This window comes from Uloborus diversus, chromosome 1 (genome assembly GCF_026930045.1).
Source record: "Uloborus diversus isolate 005 chromosome 1, Udiv.v.3.1, whole genome shotgun sequence".
NCBI classification, from domain to species: Eukaryota; Metazoa; Arthropoda; class Arachnida; order Araneae; family Uloboridae; genus Uloborus; species Uloborus diversus.
In genome coordinates, this window is record NC_072731.1 from 159,836,293 (window position 1) to 159,851,264 (window position 14,972).

Below are 14,972 nucleotides of genomic sequence, written 5' to 3' on the forward strand. Positions count from 1 at the left end.
AAGTTAATTTGTTTTGATTTGGAAGAAATGTTTGGGTCAAATTGCAAATGAGTACTTTGCTATAAATTAAAGGTTTTTTAGAAAGTTTTTTTTTTAAATTTAGGATCGCACTGCTAGTTTTGCATTAAAAGAAATAATTTTCCAGAACGGATTATTTAAGCGAAGAAGGAAATCAGAAAAAGAAAATATTTCCAGGTTTTGCATAGAAATTTTAAAAACACGATGTTACTTTAGTCACCTGCTTTCCCATTATATCTTTGCAAGTAAACAGCAAAAAATGCTTTCCTAAAAATAATATAAGTATTATCACAAGGATTTTCGTGGAATTGTAATCATTGAAAATATCATGTGATGCAAAAGGTAAAAAGTAACGTAGTTTACCCTGCTTAGTCCCGTTTGAACTATATTAAAGTAAAATAGGGGCACAAATTTCTTTAAACTACAATTCTTCTTTACAAAACTTTTTAAAAACTTAACTGTCCTAAAATTTCTTCGATTGAGTATTTTCAAATAGCGTCATTGAAGAATGTTTATTTTTCAAGATAAAGAAACAATGAAACAAAAGACTTCAAATAAAAAAGTGGGGAGGGTACCAAAAGGTAGAATTCAATGCAGCTGTTAAATTTCTCAGGAATTACTGTTTACTAAACCTGACACTTGGCTGAGATGATTCCTTTATAAGCCTGGATCGTCAACGATTCTTCACGTTCCTTCAGTCCTCTGGAAGCAAGATGCATATGTTGGTTCTGTTTTTGATCGTGGCTGTTGTTGCTGCTACTCCAGTGGAGCAGCAGCAACCACTTTCGGCAGCTGAGAAAGGTAAGTCAACCTTCAGTTGTAATTCGATTTGCAATATTTCTATAGCAGTTTGACTGTATATCTTGTATTTTTCTTTCGTTTGAGCTTCATGAATGTCATGAAATTTTTCTTTTATTTTACGGTATCCAAATAAATAAATAAATTTAAAATTATTTTCGTCTTTAGTTACATAAATAAATAAATAGTTACGTAAAATCAAAGATAAGTAAAAGGAAAAATTAAATACCTAGAGTTAAAAAAGACGTATGCAACCATTGGAAATTTTTCGTTGCAAATGCTTAAAAAGTTTCAAATTTAAAATATATTCAGAAAACTTTCTCGCATCGATTTAATTACAATTTTTTTTCCAAATGTCTTTATTAATATGATTTTAGAAAAAAAAATACGTGTTCTCTTTTCAATCGCTATTTTTAAATCGTCCTTACTTATTAATTGTTTTCAAAACTAAAAATGTTTTATGTTCCGCAATGAAAAGTGTTATTGCTTTTTAAGAGTTTTTTTTTTTTTTTTTTTTTTGTTTATATGAGAAGAATTAGCCAACCGGCACTTCCAACTTTAATTTCATTTCCTATTGTTATCTTACTTTTTTTTAAAAAGAAATATGAATTAAAAAAAACTATTTGTATGCTACAGTAGTAAATTACAGCAAATTTGTCGCATTTTATAACGTCCTCTAATTATTTGGTGTTTTATTGTAAACTAGTGATACCCGCACGGCTTTGCCCGTAATAGAAAAATCAAAAAGTCTTTTGGTTAGCCTGTATATTTACGAATAATGTATGGTGAATTTTCTCGCCAGTTGGCTTGTACCCATCTTACGGTTTCACGTTATGATAATTTCGTATCTCGCCAAATGGCTTGTGCCCATGTTACGGTTCCACGTTATGATAATTGTGTAATTTACTCGTCCATCTTATGATATTTTTTTTCTTAAAATTGGAATAGAAAAAGAACCACATCGAATTTTCGAAAAATCGCTTCGAGGTGCACACCTCCATGCTACATACTAACTTTGTGCCAAATTTCATGAAAATCGGCCGAACGGTTTAGGCGCTATGCGCATCAGAGACATCCTACAGACATTCAGACATCCAGACATCCTCCGGACAGAGAGACTTTCAGCTTTATTATTAGTAAAGAAATAAAGAAATAAAGCAAATGTACACCTCTTTTTGGTGAATCACCTACCTCCACTCCCGAAAGTACCAAAAATATTTTTTCCTTGGGCCTTTTCTTTAAACGAAAGCAGTGTACATCAGTGAAATGATTGACACTTCAACAGCCAATAGAATGAACGGTGACCGATGAAAGTGTGGATCATGTGACCTGTCACATTTTGCAGGGGGACAGACCGGACGCTCCCCCTGCTGTGCAAGTCAAGGGAGGTATAGCTGTCGGCGAAATGAAACCGCAGCTTTTTACGGACCCTTCCAAGGAAATTCTAGTTCTTTCCCTCTTGAGTCTTGACAGTCTTGACTACATATGTAAAAGAAAAATAACTCAACGTAAAAGGCGCGAAATTTTACATTGCCGCGCATTTTGCAATCCTACTTGTGATATTAATTTATTTGTATTCGCGCTAAAATTAATTTTGAAACAAAGATTTTTTCCCCCATTAATACGGTTTCAGATCTCATCTAGGAAAAATTAACGAATGAATGAATATTTGCAATAAATAAATTCATAAATTCGTTTTATTTTTAGAAAAATGTTCGTTATTGAAAATTGATGATTTCAAAAAAGGAAGGAAAAAAAAGATAGCCTGCATGACCACACTGAATTTTAACGAAATGAACTCCAAATTCTAACCAAAAAATATTCTTTAAAAATGGATGATCCTACTTAATATATTTGAAAAATCGAGTGCCGAATAAAACTTTTCGCTTCCTCTGCCTGTTTGCCACTCTCCCCAACCCCATCCGAATTGCCAGAAAACATTCTTCTTAAAAATGAAACTAGATCCTCTTTGCATAGTTAATACTTGATTGTACAATAAACATTAATGCCACTAATTAGTTACATTAACCTTTATTTGAACTAATAATATTTATATTTTAGTGCTAAATTAAATACTACTTTGTTGGTTAGTTATCTGTTTTACAAATGCAGTGGCGAATAGAAAAAAATGTGGCTACTATAATTGCCTTTTCTCACCACTGGTGACCAGAAAATTCCCCTAATCTTTATCTTTGAATCCTTTTCTTTTTGAAAAAATATTTATTTATTTATCTAATTTTATATGTAGATGAGAAGGCTACGATAGCATTTCTCAATGGGTTGTTATGGTGAAAGTTCCTTCAAATTGAGCATAACAACGGCAAAGTCGCGGACGGCTATGGATAAGGATTTCCTGAATTTGAAAAATTAAAGATTTTTCTGTGATCTTTGTTTGTATGCAGGGGTGCTCACCCTGCTCCAAGCTCAAAGGCAAAAATCACTCCTTCCCCCACTCTCAATGTTTGTAAACTATCTTACGTTGAAATTTTGGAATAAAACTAAACCTAGCACTTTTAGAGTTTCAGATTCCCAGTTACTAAATTCGGCAAAATACATGAGGTATTACATACACTATATGACCAAAAGTATTGGGACACTTTCAAAAATTCACAATTTTACGGATTTCTCGAGAAATAAAAGACCAATTGCTCTCTGCTCTGTAATTTTTTTTCTCATGAAAAGTATACTCCCAGACGTCAAATCCAATAACAATTAAGTCTGCTATTCATTTAGGGGACCAGCAACAAATAATCCGTTCTTATCATGAATCACTCTGTAACGATGGCAGGAAAGTGTTGCCAGTTTGCTAGCAATCCCTTACCATTCGTCGCCTATCCTAGAATTATAGAAATTCGGCTCATTAGATCGCTGATAACTTTTTAAAATTTAAAGAAATTGCTTTGGAATTTTTTTCATGGATTGTAGGATGTATCTGAGCTTTGAATTATGAACGTTATAAATTGCTATCTTTCGTGCATGCGCAGTGAAAAATTAATAGCTTTAATTGTTCATATTTCATCAAATTTTCAATATTTTAACTTCAAATTTTATTATTATGTTTCTCTAAAATGCTGTCAAATATTCTAAAAGTTTAGTAACGTTTGACGAAATACTCTGCGTAATATGAGGCGAAAACCGTCAATTTTTTTTTGCATTTTCGGAAGAAATGCTTATATTTCCATGGGTATAAGAGATATTTTCACAAAAATATAAAAATAAGTTTTTGATAGATTTTTAACTCATTTCTGAAAATTATAGCTTATTCCCAGCAATTTGCAATGAAAAATGATCAAAAAACTTTTTTCCTCAATTTGTTGTCGGTCCCCTAAATGAATAGCAGACTTAATTTTTATTGGAAAATGACAACTAGAGTATACATTTTATGCGAAACAAATTATAGAGCAATTGGTCTATTATTTCTCGAGAAATCCCTAAAAATGTGAATTTTTGAAAGTGTCCCAATGCTTTTGGTCATATCTATATATATAAAACGCTTATGCGTGGCGCTAAACGAGCCTTTATTTCTTTCTCTCCGTCGGCAACGACCCGCTTTGTTTACGATCGCTGTTTACAAGTGCTGCAGACTCGCTTCTAGCGTTAGATGTCTAGCGTTAGAATTTCGATTTTTGAATGAGTGTTTTCGATCACTTGAATATAATTTAAAAAGAAAAGAGCAGTGTGCTTGGGAGTCTTTAGATGAAAGATTTAAACGCTGATCGGTAAGAAATGCTGCCGATAGGATTAGGCGCGCAAACGCACGCCGTGAACCGCGAATTGCAAATCGAGTGAGTTCTGTAAGTGTTATCAAACATATTTCCAGTATAATCATGTACTTTATCGGAGAATAGAGTTGAAATGACAGTGATAGTAATGAAACTGGAGAAAAATATTATTTTATTTAAAAAAAATGCTAATAATAACACTGATACTTTTCCTCGAATGCCACTTATTTTATCCGATAGTAATGTGCCTTTTAAATTCAAACGTGAACAATTTCCTGTTAGATTAGCCTTCCCCTAATAACTATAAATAACGCACAGAGTCAAACTTTTGATAAAAAATTTTTAGATTTGACAAAACCACATTTCAAGATTATATGTAAGGCTGATGACAGATATGTAAGGCATTCAAGAGACATATAGTATCTGAAAACCCAGAAATTTTCTATCGTGTATGCAGAGAAGTATTATGATTTTCTTCTCTTTTTTTTTTTTTTTTTGAAATCCTTTGCAAAGTTAATCTTGATGTCGAAAAGTTTTTCCCTTAACCATAGTGCTTACAAAAATTAAAGTTCCCTGCTTACGAGAGCTGCAGAGTCAGAGGAAAAATGTCTTACTCTGACTACAGAATTTTTAGAGACTACGACTCCTTTACCCAAAATTAGTCTCACTCTGGCTGTGACTCCTCAAATATTGGGAGAGCTGCGAATTTTGAGAGAAAATTACTGACTCCGCCTCTTGAGATTTTAAACCTTCGACTCTGACTCCTTTACCATAAAACCAGTCTGACTCCACAGCCCTGCTATAGCTCACCACATAAAGAAGGTGGATGACCTTAATGCAAAAACATCATTTGTAATATGTTGTTTGCTATTATTTTGGAATAGATAGGATTAGCGAGACCATGCCTCTTACTATTTGGTGCTTTCTGGAAGATTCTAAGTATTACAAATGATGTTTCCCTTCAAGGTCATCCGCCTTCTTTTCGTGGTCAAGCTTAACGAAGTGCAACCTGTAAATACTGATTTTTTTTTTTTTTTTGCAACCACATTTTTTTATATACAGTGAAGCACCGCTTATACGTTTTTGAAGGGACTATGAAAAAAGCGTATAGATGAAAAAATGTATAATTTGTAAAGAAAATGTATATTAGACCCTCCAGGGACAATTTAAAAAACGCATAATTGATAAAAACGAATAGAAGAGAAACGTATAAAACGTGCTTCACTGTATTATGCTATTCCACATAGACTAAATGAATTTATTGGACAATTCTCATTGCAAAATGTGTCACTTAGTTTTGCAATGCATTGAAGTTAAGAACTGAGCCACAGTGGCAAAGTAAAGCAACGAATTTGGAAACCTGATTTTACTGCTAATATGTTTTCACAAAATCATTTTGACCATCTGCTTTATTTATAATCATTAGGAAGGCTAATCTAACAGGAAATTGTTTACGTTTGAATTTCAAAGGCATATTGCTATCGAATGAAATAAATGGTATCCGAGGTATGAGAAATATTAGCGTTATATAATAATCAATAATTTTTTTTTTGCTACAATAATATTTTTCTGCAGTTTTATAATTATCAGTCTTAGGTCAACCCTTTTCCTCCAGTAAAGTGCATGATTAGTCCGTAAATGTATTCGGAAACACTTGCAAAATTCTCTCGATTTGAAGACGGTATAAATTTGTGCACCTTAGCATATCGGCAGCATTTCTGACCAATCTGCGTTCAGATCTTTCATCTAAAGACTCCGTAGCCCACTGCTCTCTTCTTCGTAAATTATATTCAAGTGCTCTGAAGCCCAGAGGCTCACTGGTAGCCCTTCCACGCTGCAGGTCCGGGTTGGGCATGATTGATTCAGCTGTTCATTCCTTCAGTGGGTCGATAAAATAAGTTCCAAGTATGCTTGGGAACTAAACACCGGGGGTTCCGCGTTAGGCTGACCTCTTAACCGGAACATCTGCCTACCCCAGAGCCCTTGATTAGAAGGAGTGATATGGGTACAGTAGGCCTTGGCCCTCATAAGCTGTCGTGCCACTGGATATGCTTTCTTGACTTTTAAAACACTCATTCTAACATTTTTTTTAAAAACTAAATCACTGCTTTCAGAGAATGTCAGAAGTTGCTTGCTCTTTGCAACTGTTAGACATTTTGAAACACACACATATATATATATATATATATATATATATATATATATATATATATATATATATATATATATATATATATATATATATATATATATATATATATATATATATATATATATATATATATATATATATATATATATACACATATTTTGACACTGAACATAGTATAGTTAATGACTATGAAATGTTTTTAAGTGTGTTAACATTGTGGGGTTTTTTTCGCTGCAATTTCTTTTGCATTCAGTAAATGAAGGAAAGAAAGATTATATTATGTTTGTAATTTTAGTACAAAAATGTTCCTTTGCATACTCCTCTCAAAAGATAATGGTATTGAAAACTCTTGCTTTATAATAATCCAATGCACGAGTTGCATGTCAAAGTAATTGTCCCCTTTTAAATGTATGAAAATCATAAGTGTTATGATATTCATATTAAGAAAAGAAAAACTACTTTTTTTTGATACAGATAAAGCTAGACCAATATTTGGTGACCGGTGAGCAAGCGTAGCGAGCTCGGATCGCGTAGCGATCCAAAGGAACTGCGTAAGCAGTTCCGGGGGTTGGCGAGCGTTAGCGAGCAGGGGGCGATAGCCCCCTAGTAGTGTATATAGTGCTTCTACTTCAACACATTGAGTTTTTATTAAAATTTCCTAATAAGTCTTGTGAGTGTCTGATCCTCGTTAGTTGTCATAATAAATATTAAGGGTTGTCCTTTTTCTCAGGAGGCACGAAAATATTACCTACATGTATATCTGCCTGAAAAAAAAAAAAAAAACCTCGAAATACTTAGGTGAAAAAAAATCTCAACGTCTCGCTCTGCCAGATTTTAAAGTTTTTATCGCTCTGCCTCGTTTTCATGCATCTTGCATTTAATGAATCAATAATAAAAAATAAAAAAAGGGCAAGAAACAGATTTGCAGGAAATACATAAAGTTAAAACAAAAATGAAAATGAACAGCTTACATTTAGGAAAGCAATTATAAGTACAAGTAAGGGTTCACAATTTAAAAAGAAAAAAAAAATCAAGACAAACTTTTTCTTTTTAAGTTCTGTGTTACGCACTTCTGTGCCGAAAAATTATCGTATCGTGTCTTCAGTCACAGAATAAAATGAATGTTCTAATCTAATGATTATCAAGTAATTTTCATTCGTATAGAACAAAAATCTTTTTTGAGATCCCACATTTTCTATTCTATTGACTCCTAATTCCTAATAATATGTAAATACAGCGAGAGAAAGGATTTAGCTTCTTGTTTAGGAGAGGGAACCATTTCTATATTTAATTAACATGATCTTTATCGTAAGCATACTATTTACTCAGAAATACTCCCTATTTTCCCAAGCACTCTGTTTGGGGGCTAGGCCTTTTAATTTTCACGAAAATAAAATTTTCAAAATGCACTTTTAGACGAACTCTGGTAGTATTTGGAAGTAAGTAAGAGGTCCTGTGATCTTCCACCAGCAAATTTTTGAACTTGAAACGCCAAAAACACAATTTCAGGTTCTTCAATTATGTTAGGAAACGGGAAGTTCGGAAGCTTTCCCCGGAATTTTTCGAAATAGTCTAAAAACGCAGTCTTAGTGTGATGTTGGGGGGAGGCAAAATTTTCAAAGTGTTATAAACATGATTGTAGGCCATTTTTAGTAACGTTGGGGACATTCAGGTTTTTGAAATCAAAGTTCCAAAAATGCAATTTTAGACGACTTTTTTTTTTTATGGTCAAAGAAGGACTTTTCCGAAACTCCCTTCCCGAAATTTTTTGAAATTAAAGCCATAAAAACGAAATTTAAGACGATCTTTAATGATGTTTTTTGAAGGGAGGGGGGGGGGGGGGTGCTTATGTGACCTGAAAACCTTTCTGCCTGTAATTAATTTTTTCTACATTGTATTAAAATGCTGATCTAGCTTCTGAGAATGAAAATAGAAAACAGTGAAAACTTGTAACCTTCATTCTATATTGTTCACATCTTAGTTAGCTTTGTCAGCAACATAAGGCTGAAAACGTCATTAAAACTAATACATACAATGCTTAGTAATTCTACCACGATGTGTTTTTTATATTAACCGAATCATATTAAATTGCTAATATGTTTTTCATGATTTTCTATGCATTTAATGAGTATGTTGGTGTACGGAATGTTTTCCGCAACTGAATAAATGTTTTTGAAAAGTATTTTTATTCTCCAAAAATACAGCTTCCAAATTCTTATAAAGATTTAAAAAAAAAAAAACTATTTCTATTGTGAAAACTTTCTGAAGACATCAGAAAGCCTTCTCTATTTTTGTTTTCTTGTCAGTCTTGAATGTCGGTATTAGTAATCTGGAAATTTTGTATTTGGATGAAATTTTGCTTTTTAATTTCATCCACATTAATGTTTTTTCCCTGAAATGTAATTTTACACCCCCCACCCCTTTTAAAAGTAAAATCTACTTAAGTTAAACATTGAATGAACACAAACGATTAGTAACCATGGCGACGAAAATTTGACTTCTTGGTAAATATTAAAACAACGAGCTAGAGTTATTCTTGTCATCATGACAATCTGAAAAATCAGAGCAACATCAGTTTTGTTCAAGTAAGGATAATAAGCATTCGCAGATGCTCAAAAAAAAAAAAAAAACTTATTTTTTTCTGGAAGAATAAATATTGTCCTGAATTTTAGTAGTTTTCCAAAAATGATAGCACTGTTGGAGAAATAATATTTAAGCAACGTACTTCAAAAAATATAAAACATGTTTTTAAATTGTAAATACTATTTGTACAAGCTTGATTCGCTCTGAAAAGTATGGAATAACACAAGTACATGATTGCTTGATTAAAACACTCAAAACCTGCAGTTAATCACAATATCCATATGTTTAAGCTATTTCCAAAACAGCTAATTAAAAATAAGTGTTTTAACTTTTTTTTTTCATTGTTTCTGGCAATAAATAAAAATTTGGGGTAAAACGCAGGAATTATGACACAAAATGTAAGCTAGGAAATAGTCTTTAATAAAAATAAAATTAACCACGGTTCGCATTGCTGCGCTGGAAAATAAAAATTATGCTATTTTGTTTCTCACGTAATGTTTTAAAAACGGTATAATATCGTACATGGCTTAAAAGAAGGAGTAATATTGCGACCCCATAAGAAACGTTTCACGATTCTATTTGGGGTCAAATTATGCATCGTTTTCCTCCTTAGGAATTTTCTAAAGAGAAATACAGTAAAATCCTATTACAACGCATACTAATGCAACGAAATACTTATTTCAACCAAATAAATTTCCAATCCCGATTCCGAAATTCGATGGATTTTACTGTATATTATGAATTACATGTTCAATGTGTATCTACCTTCTAAAGAAATTTGACGAGTCTGGCTTTTAAAGACACAAATAATTTTCAAAAACGTTTGTTGAGCTGTGGAAAGCACTTTATGTGTGTACCATTTGTAGTAGCATAAAACACATGTAAAAACGATGCAAAATACCTAGTATCTGGAATACGATTTAATCTATATATAAAAATATTTTTCTACTGGAAGGGAAAAATGTCAACTTTTCGCATTCGACAGCATTGTAACAATGTTCATTATATTGTAAATAAACAATTTGACTCAGAAATATTCCTTTCAAATCTATTTCTTTTCAGACCACAAATTTGAAAAAAAAGCAAATGTTGCTAATTTAACAGCTAATAGCACGCATCTACATGGATTCACTTTCAAAAGCACTTGATTCTTCACGAAAGCCTTAGGAAAAGAGGAAAGAAGAAAGGACGTCCAGCGAAGGTCATTGAGGGGAACTAATGAGAGGGTAATAAATCTTACACCCCATTAGCGTTTACCCCTCAAAAAGGGGAGGTTACTATTCTAGGGCGGGGCAAATGCAAAAAGTGAACGTATTTTGAAATTTTTTTCAATAGTTAGAACATGATATTTGTTTAAAAAATGGTCGCATTATTTCAAACAAGATCTCAAAAGAGAGATGGAAATATTTTGCGTGTCAGGGCGTTCTTAAAATTTCGATAGCACGAGTTGCAGATGTTTTACAGAGCGAAATGTCCAACAGTACCTCGTTTTCGAAGAAATTCATTTTTTCTCGAATTTTAAAAAATCGGAGAATGGACATATCAAAAAAGTAAAAACTAAAAGAAACAGACATGGTCTTGAAAAATACTCAGAAAAAAAAAACGGATCCAAAAACTTTACAGGAATTTATAAAACAAGCTCCAACTTTCCCCGTAGGTTAACATTAGATCCGAATCTTTCAGACTCTCAGTGAAGAGCACCCTTAACACAGAACAGCAGATGAATACGATGGTTTTAATACAACTCAGTATTTTTTACTTTCAGAGGAAGCTCGTCTGGCTCTGCAGAACCCTGACCTATTTGAAGGTGATATTTTGGGCCTGGAACCTGATGTAAGTGTGTTTTGTCGTAACAAACATTAGAAAATGTTGTACAATATTAGTTCTCAATCCACGATAGTATCAACTTTTATCATCCATGTCAACAACTATTCAAACCGATTAAAAATACAGATAATGTTAACATCTATTTTACAATCATTAGAAAATATATACACAATGTCTACAATTGTTACAAACATTCTATGCAATGGTTGAAGAGCTGGTAATAGTTGTAGATGAACACACAGGATGTTTTAGGGACCGAAATTTTTTTTATTTATTTTTTTTTTTTCATTTTTTCTCAAGTTTAAGCATTTTTTCATAATAAAGGACCATTATCAGTTTTATTTTTCTGTACATTTAGTATATACAACTAACAGCTTGTGACAAACAAAAAAATAGCCTTCTGCTATAAGTCTCATCCAATTTTTCCTGCTCAAAAGGACGAAAACTGCATTTTTTGAGTAACGATTTCACCCCGGGAAATTTATAGTTAAGCCGTTTTATTGTAACCTATGTAGAGGTTTTAAATTACAGTTTTGACTGTCAGAAGATTTTTTTAAACTAAATCTTTTTTCTTGCTTGAAGTAGTTTATAGTAGGATTTAATCAAAAGAAAAAAAAAAGAAAAAAAGAAAGAAAGAAAAAGTACTACTTATATATTGAAACTAGTACAAGGATTTTTCCATCCAATGTCGGAAATAAGAAAATTAAATATGATGTTCTTAGTTTATAATAGTAATGATCAACTTTCATTTGCTTCGAAAAATTATATAAAAAAGTAGGTAAAAATAAGAAAAAAATGTAAAAAATATAAAAAAAAAATTATTGATGAAAAAAGAGGGGGAGGGGGGTGGACTATCATGTGTCTGTTTTTAAAATTTGGATCTATTATTTAAAATCAATGTTTTAGGTTGACAGAAACGCCATCAGTGATGAAAGACTGCGATGGACCGATAAGACTGTGCCCTACGTCATTGATTGGTCTTTAAGTGAGTCAAAATGAATTGGTTATTCTATATTAAATACAATGAAGGATTAAGGGTGTCTGACCGAAAAATGAGCTCTTAAGCACAATTTCATTATCAGAAATCAAAAATATCAAAAGAGTAGCCTTAGGCACACTACATTCAGAAGATTTTCTTTGATACATGGAGGAGAACTTTTTCGGTTCTGCGTCTGCTTTTTCTTGAGAGGTTTAAATGAAAAAATAGTACAGATACTCAGGAAATGAGCACGTATAATATTCCAGTTTGCTGCCAAACGCTGTCAAATTCATCTAAGAAAAAACGCTTAAATTTACTTTAAAAGGGGGGGGGGAGCTGCTCTATGGGATGTGTTTATTAACTGGTCGATTTACTCTCTGTCGAAATTATTTTAATGTAATCACTTTAGTCCCTGATCTCAAATTTCCACTTCTTTGAAGGTATTTAGATAAACAGCAAAAAATATTTATAACTAATATTTTTAAGCATAATTAATTTATGTCCTTATGTAAAATCCATAAATAAATAAGGAAAAAAATATAAGGAAAAAAGGAAAGTAAAAGGAAGTAAATAAACAAAAAAAAATGCCTCCATACATTCAATTCATTTTCTTCGAATGCTGCAGCAATAACACATTGTAAATTACCAAAGAGTGTTGATTTGTAAAAATACTTTTTTAATTCTATAATGGAAAACCCAATCTTGATGGTAAAGCATTCACCTGAAATCTCTTTCAAAAAAAATTCATTTACTTCAAGTTATTTCAAAAACTTAACAAGCTACTAATCATGCATGTTTTTCTTCAAACTTAACTTAAAAAATACTCCTACAGGTTTCTCGTCCAATTTAATCAAACAATCGATGGAAGCCTATCACCAAACAACATGCGTCAAGTTTGTGCCACGAACGAACCAAAGGAACTACATTAAAATTTTTGCTGGACAAGGGTAATCAAATTTTATTTTTACCTAATATTTGTTACTATTATTATAAAAACTATCAAGACATTTTCAATTTAAAGCCATGCTTAGTTATGACTTAATAAATTTATCAATACCTAACGCAGAATATGAAGTAATTTTCATAATCATCTGAAGTTTAATATCTCTATTCGTTATTAACAGCGAAGTATTATAGGATAAATTGTTTTTCGCATTAATAAAAAGACATATTTATTACTGCTAGATGCTACTCCTACATTGGCATGTTGAACCAAGGGCCACAGGAAGTGTCCCTGGGTCGGGGCTGCGTCTACAAGGGCACCATCATTCACGAGTTGGGACACGCCCTGGGTTTCTGGCACGAACAGAACCGATCCGACAGAGACAACTACCTTACCATCTATTGGAACAACATTCAAAACGGTAAATATTTTTACATTCAAAACTTACAGCTAAAATTATGCCAAAAAGTATAATTTAAGTCTTAAGTTTTTCGAAGGTAATCCTTTTTTGTTCGATGTGTATTTGTTTTTTTAAAAACTTTGGGTAAAACTTTCGAGGAAGGGGTATCGAATAAAATTATGAGACTTACAAATATTAAATTTTAGATAAGATAGGAATAAAAATAGTTGAATGAAGAGTTTTTCGATGCAAAAGTTGTACGTCTATATTTACCAGTAATGATTTATAAATGTCTTGTTGATACGATAAGTTGATACACTTTATAGGTAATTATCATTATTTATCAGTGGCGTCACTACGGGGGTCGGGTCGCCCTGGGTGTCACCCTCCTGGGGGGTGACGCCCTTAGTGGAATTTGAAAAATGTGAAGCTAAAATGCATTTTTTAAGATTACAAATGTGAAAAATTTCCGGGAGGGGGTAAACCCCCGGACCCCGCACTTTAGTTGGCATTTTGTACCTTAGCCCATTTCGTTTTAAACAAATCTAGTTGTTGCTAAAAATTTCATGAATTTCATGTTTTTATATTACATATTTTTTTTCTTCTTTTGCGTCCGTAGAGGGGGAGGGGAGGACACCTCAATTTGCCGCCTCGTGTGTCATACATGCTAGGTACGCCATTGTATTTATACATTACTTCATGGCTGATAGTATTGAAAATACATCGGGGAAATGTATTTCAAATAGCTCAGAATCACAAATTACCCTTCGGCGGGAAAAAGGGAGGTTCAAAAAAAAGGAAAAAATTAAAATTCTGAATCCATAGTTGTGTTTCTAAACCATTTTCATAATGAAGAAAAGGAAACTTACTAGCTGTTTATCTTATCCACGAAATCTAATTTCATCTCTAACCAGGCATGTCCAACCAGTTCCACTTGATGAAGCCCAGTGACAACATCTTGTACACTCCCTTCGACTACGGCTCCATCATGATCTACGGCAACTACGCCTTCTCCAGAGACGGACGATCCCCCACCATGGTGGCTAAGAACGGACAGAGGCTGTACGAGCCCTACGAGAAACAGGGAATGACTCAGAGTGACATCACTCGGGTCCAGAAGATGTACAAGTGCTAAGTTCGCAATATTATGTTTAGATTACCTTATGAAAATTTTGAATTCTACCGCACAAACTGTCTGAAATACTTAATAAATCAATTCTAAAAATTATGGCAATAAAACTTCATGCATTTATTTTTGCCTTATGGTTTTTTTTTATTATTATTTCGACTTTTTACCTCATTCTACTTCAACATCAAGAAGTATTTTAAATATCACACCTGCGTATATATCATTTTTTGATTAATGAAATCGCATACAGACGTTATTTAAGTTGGCACGAACGGTTATTTGGAGTGAACGGTTGGTTATGAAAGCAACGAACAACGAACTTGTTGTTAGTTTGGAGTGAAAGGATTGAATGTTAGTATTTAAGTTATAAAATGATTTGTTTTTATATTTACTCAAAACAAAGATTGGAAGAAATTTCAGA

At 32.6% G+C, this 14,972-nt stretch overlaps 1 protein-coding gene across 1 annotated transcript; it reads left to right on the forward strand.

The window, feature by feature from the left end:
* The first annotated feature begins 666 nt into the window (after positions 1–666).
* On the forward strand, positions 667–14,674 carry LOC129222492 (astacin-like metalloprotease toxin 5). The gene is made up of 6 exons (XM_054857008.1): positions 667–819; positions 11,039–11,106; positions 12,007–12,085; positions 12,912–13,026; positions 13,265–13,443; positions 14,337–14,674. Exons 1-6 carry the CDS (start codon positions 732–734, stop codon positions 14,555–14,557), a joined length of 750 nt encoding a protein of 249 aa, XP_054712983.1. The 5' UTR covers positions 667–731; the 3' UTR covers positions 14,558–14,674.
* Positions 14,675–14,972: the final 298 nt, after the last annotated feature.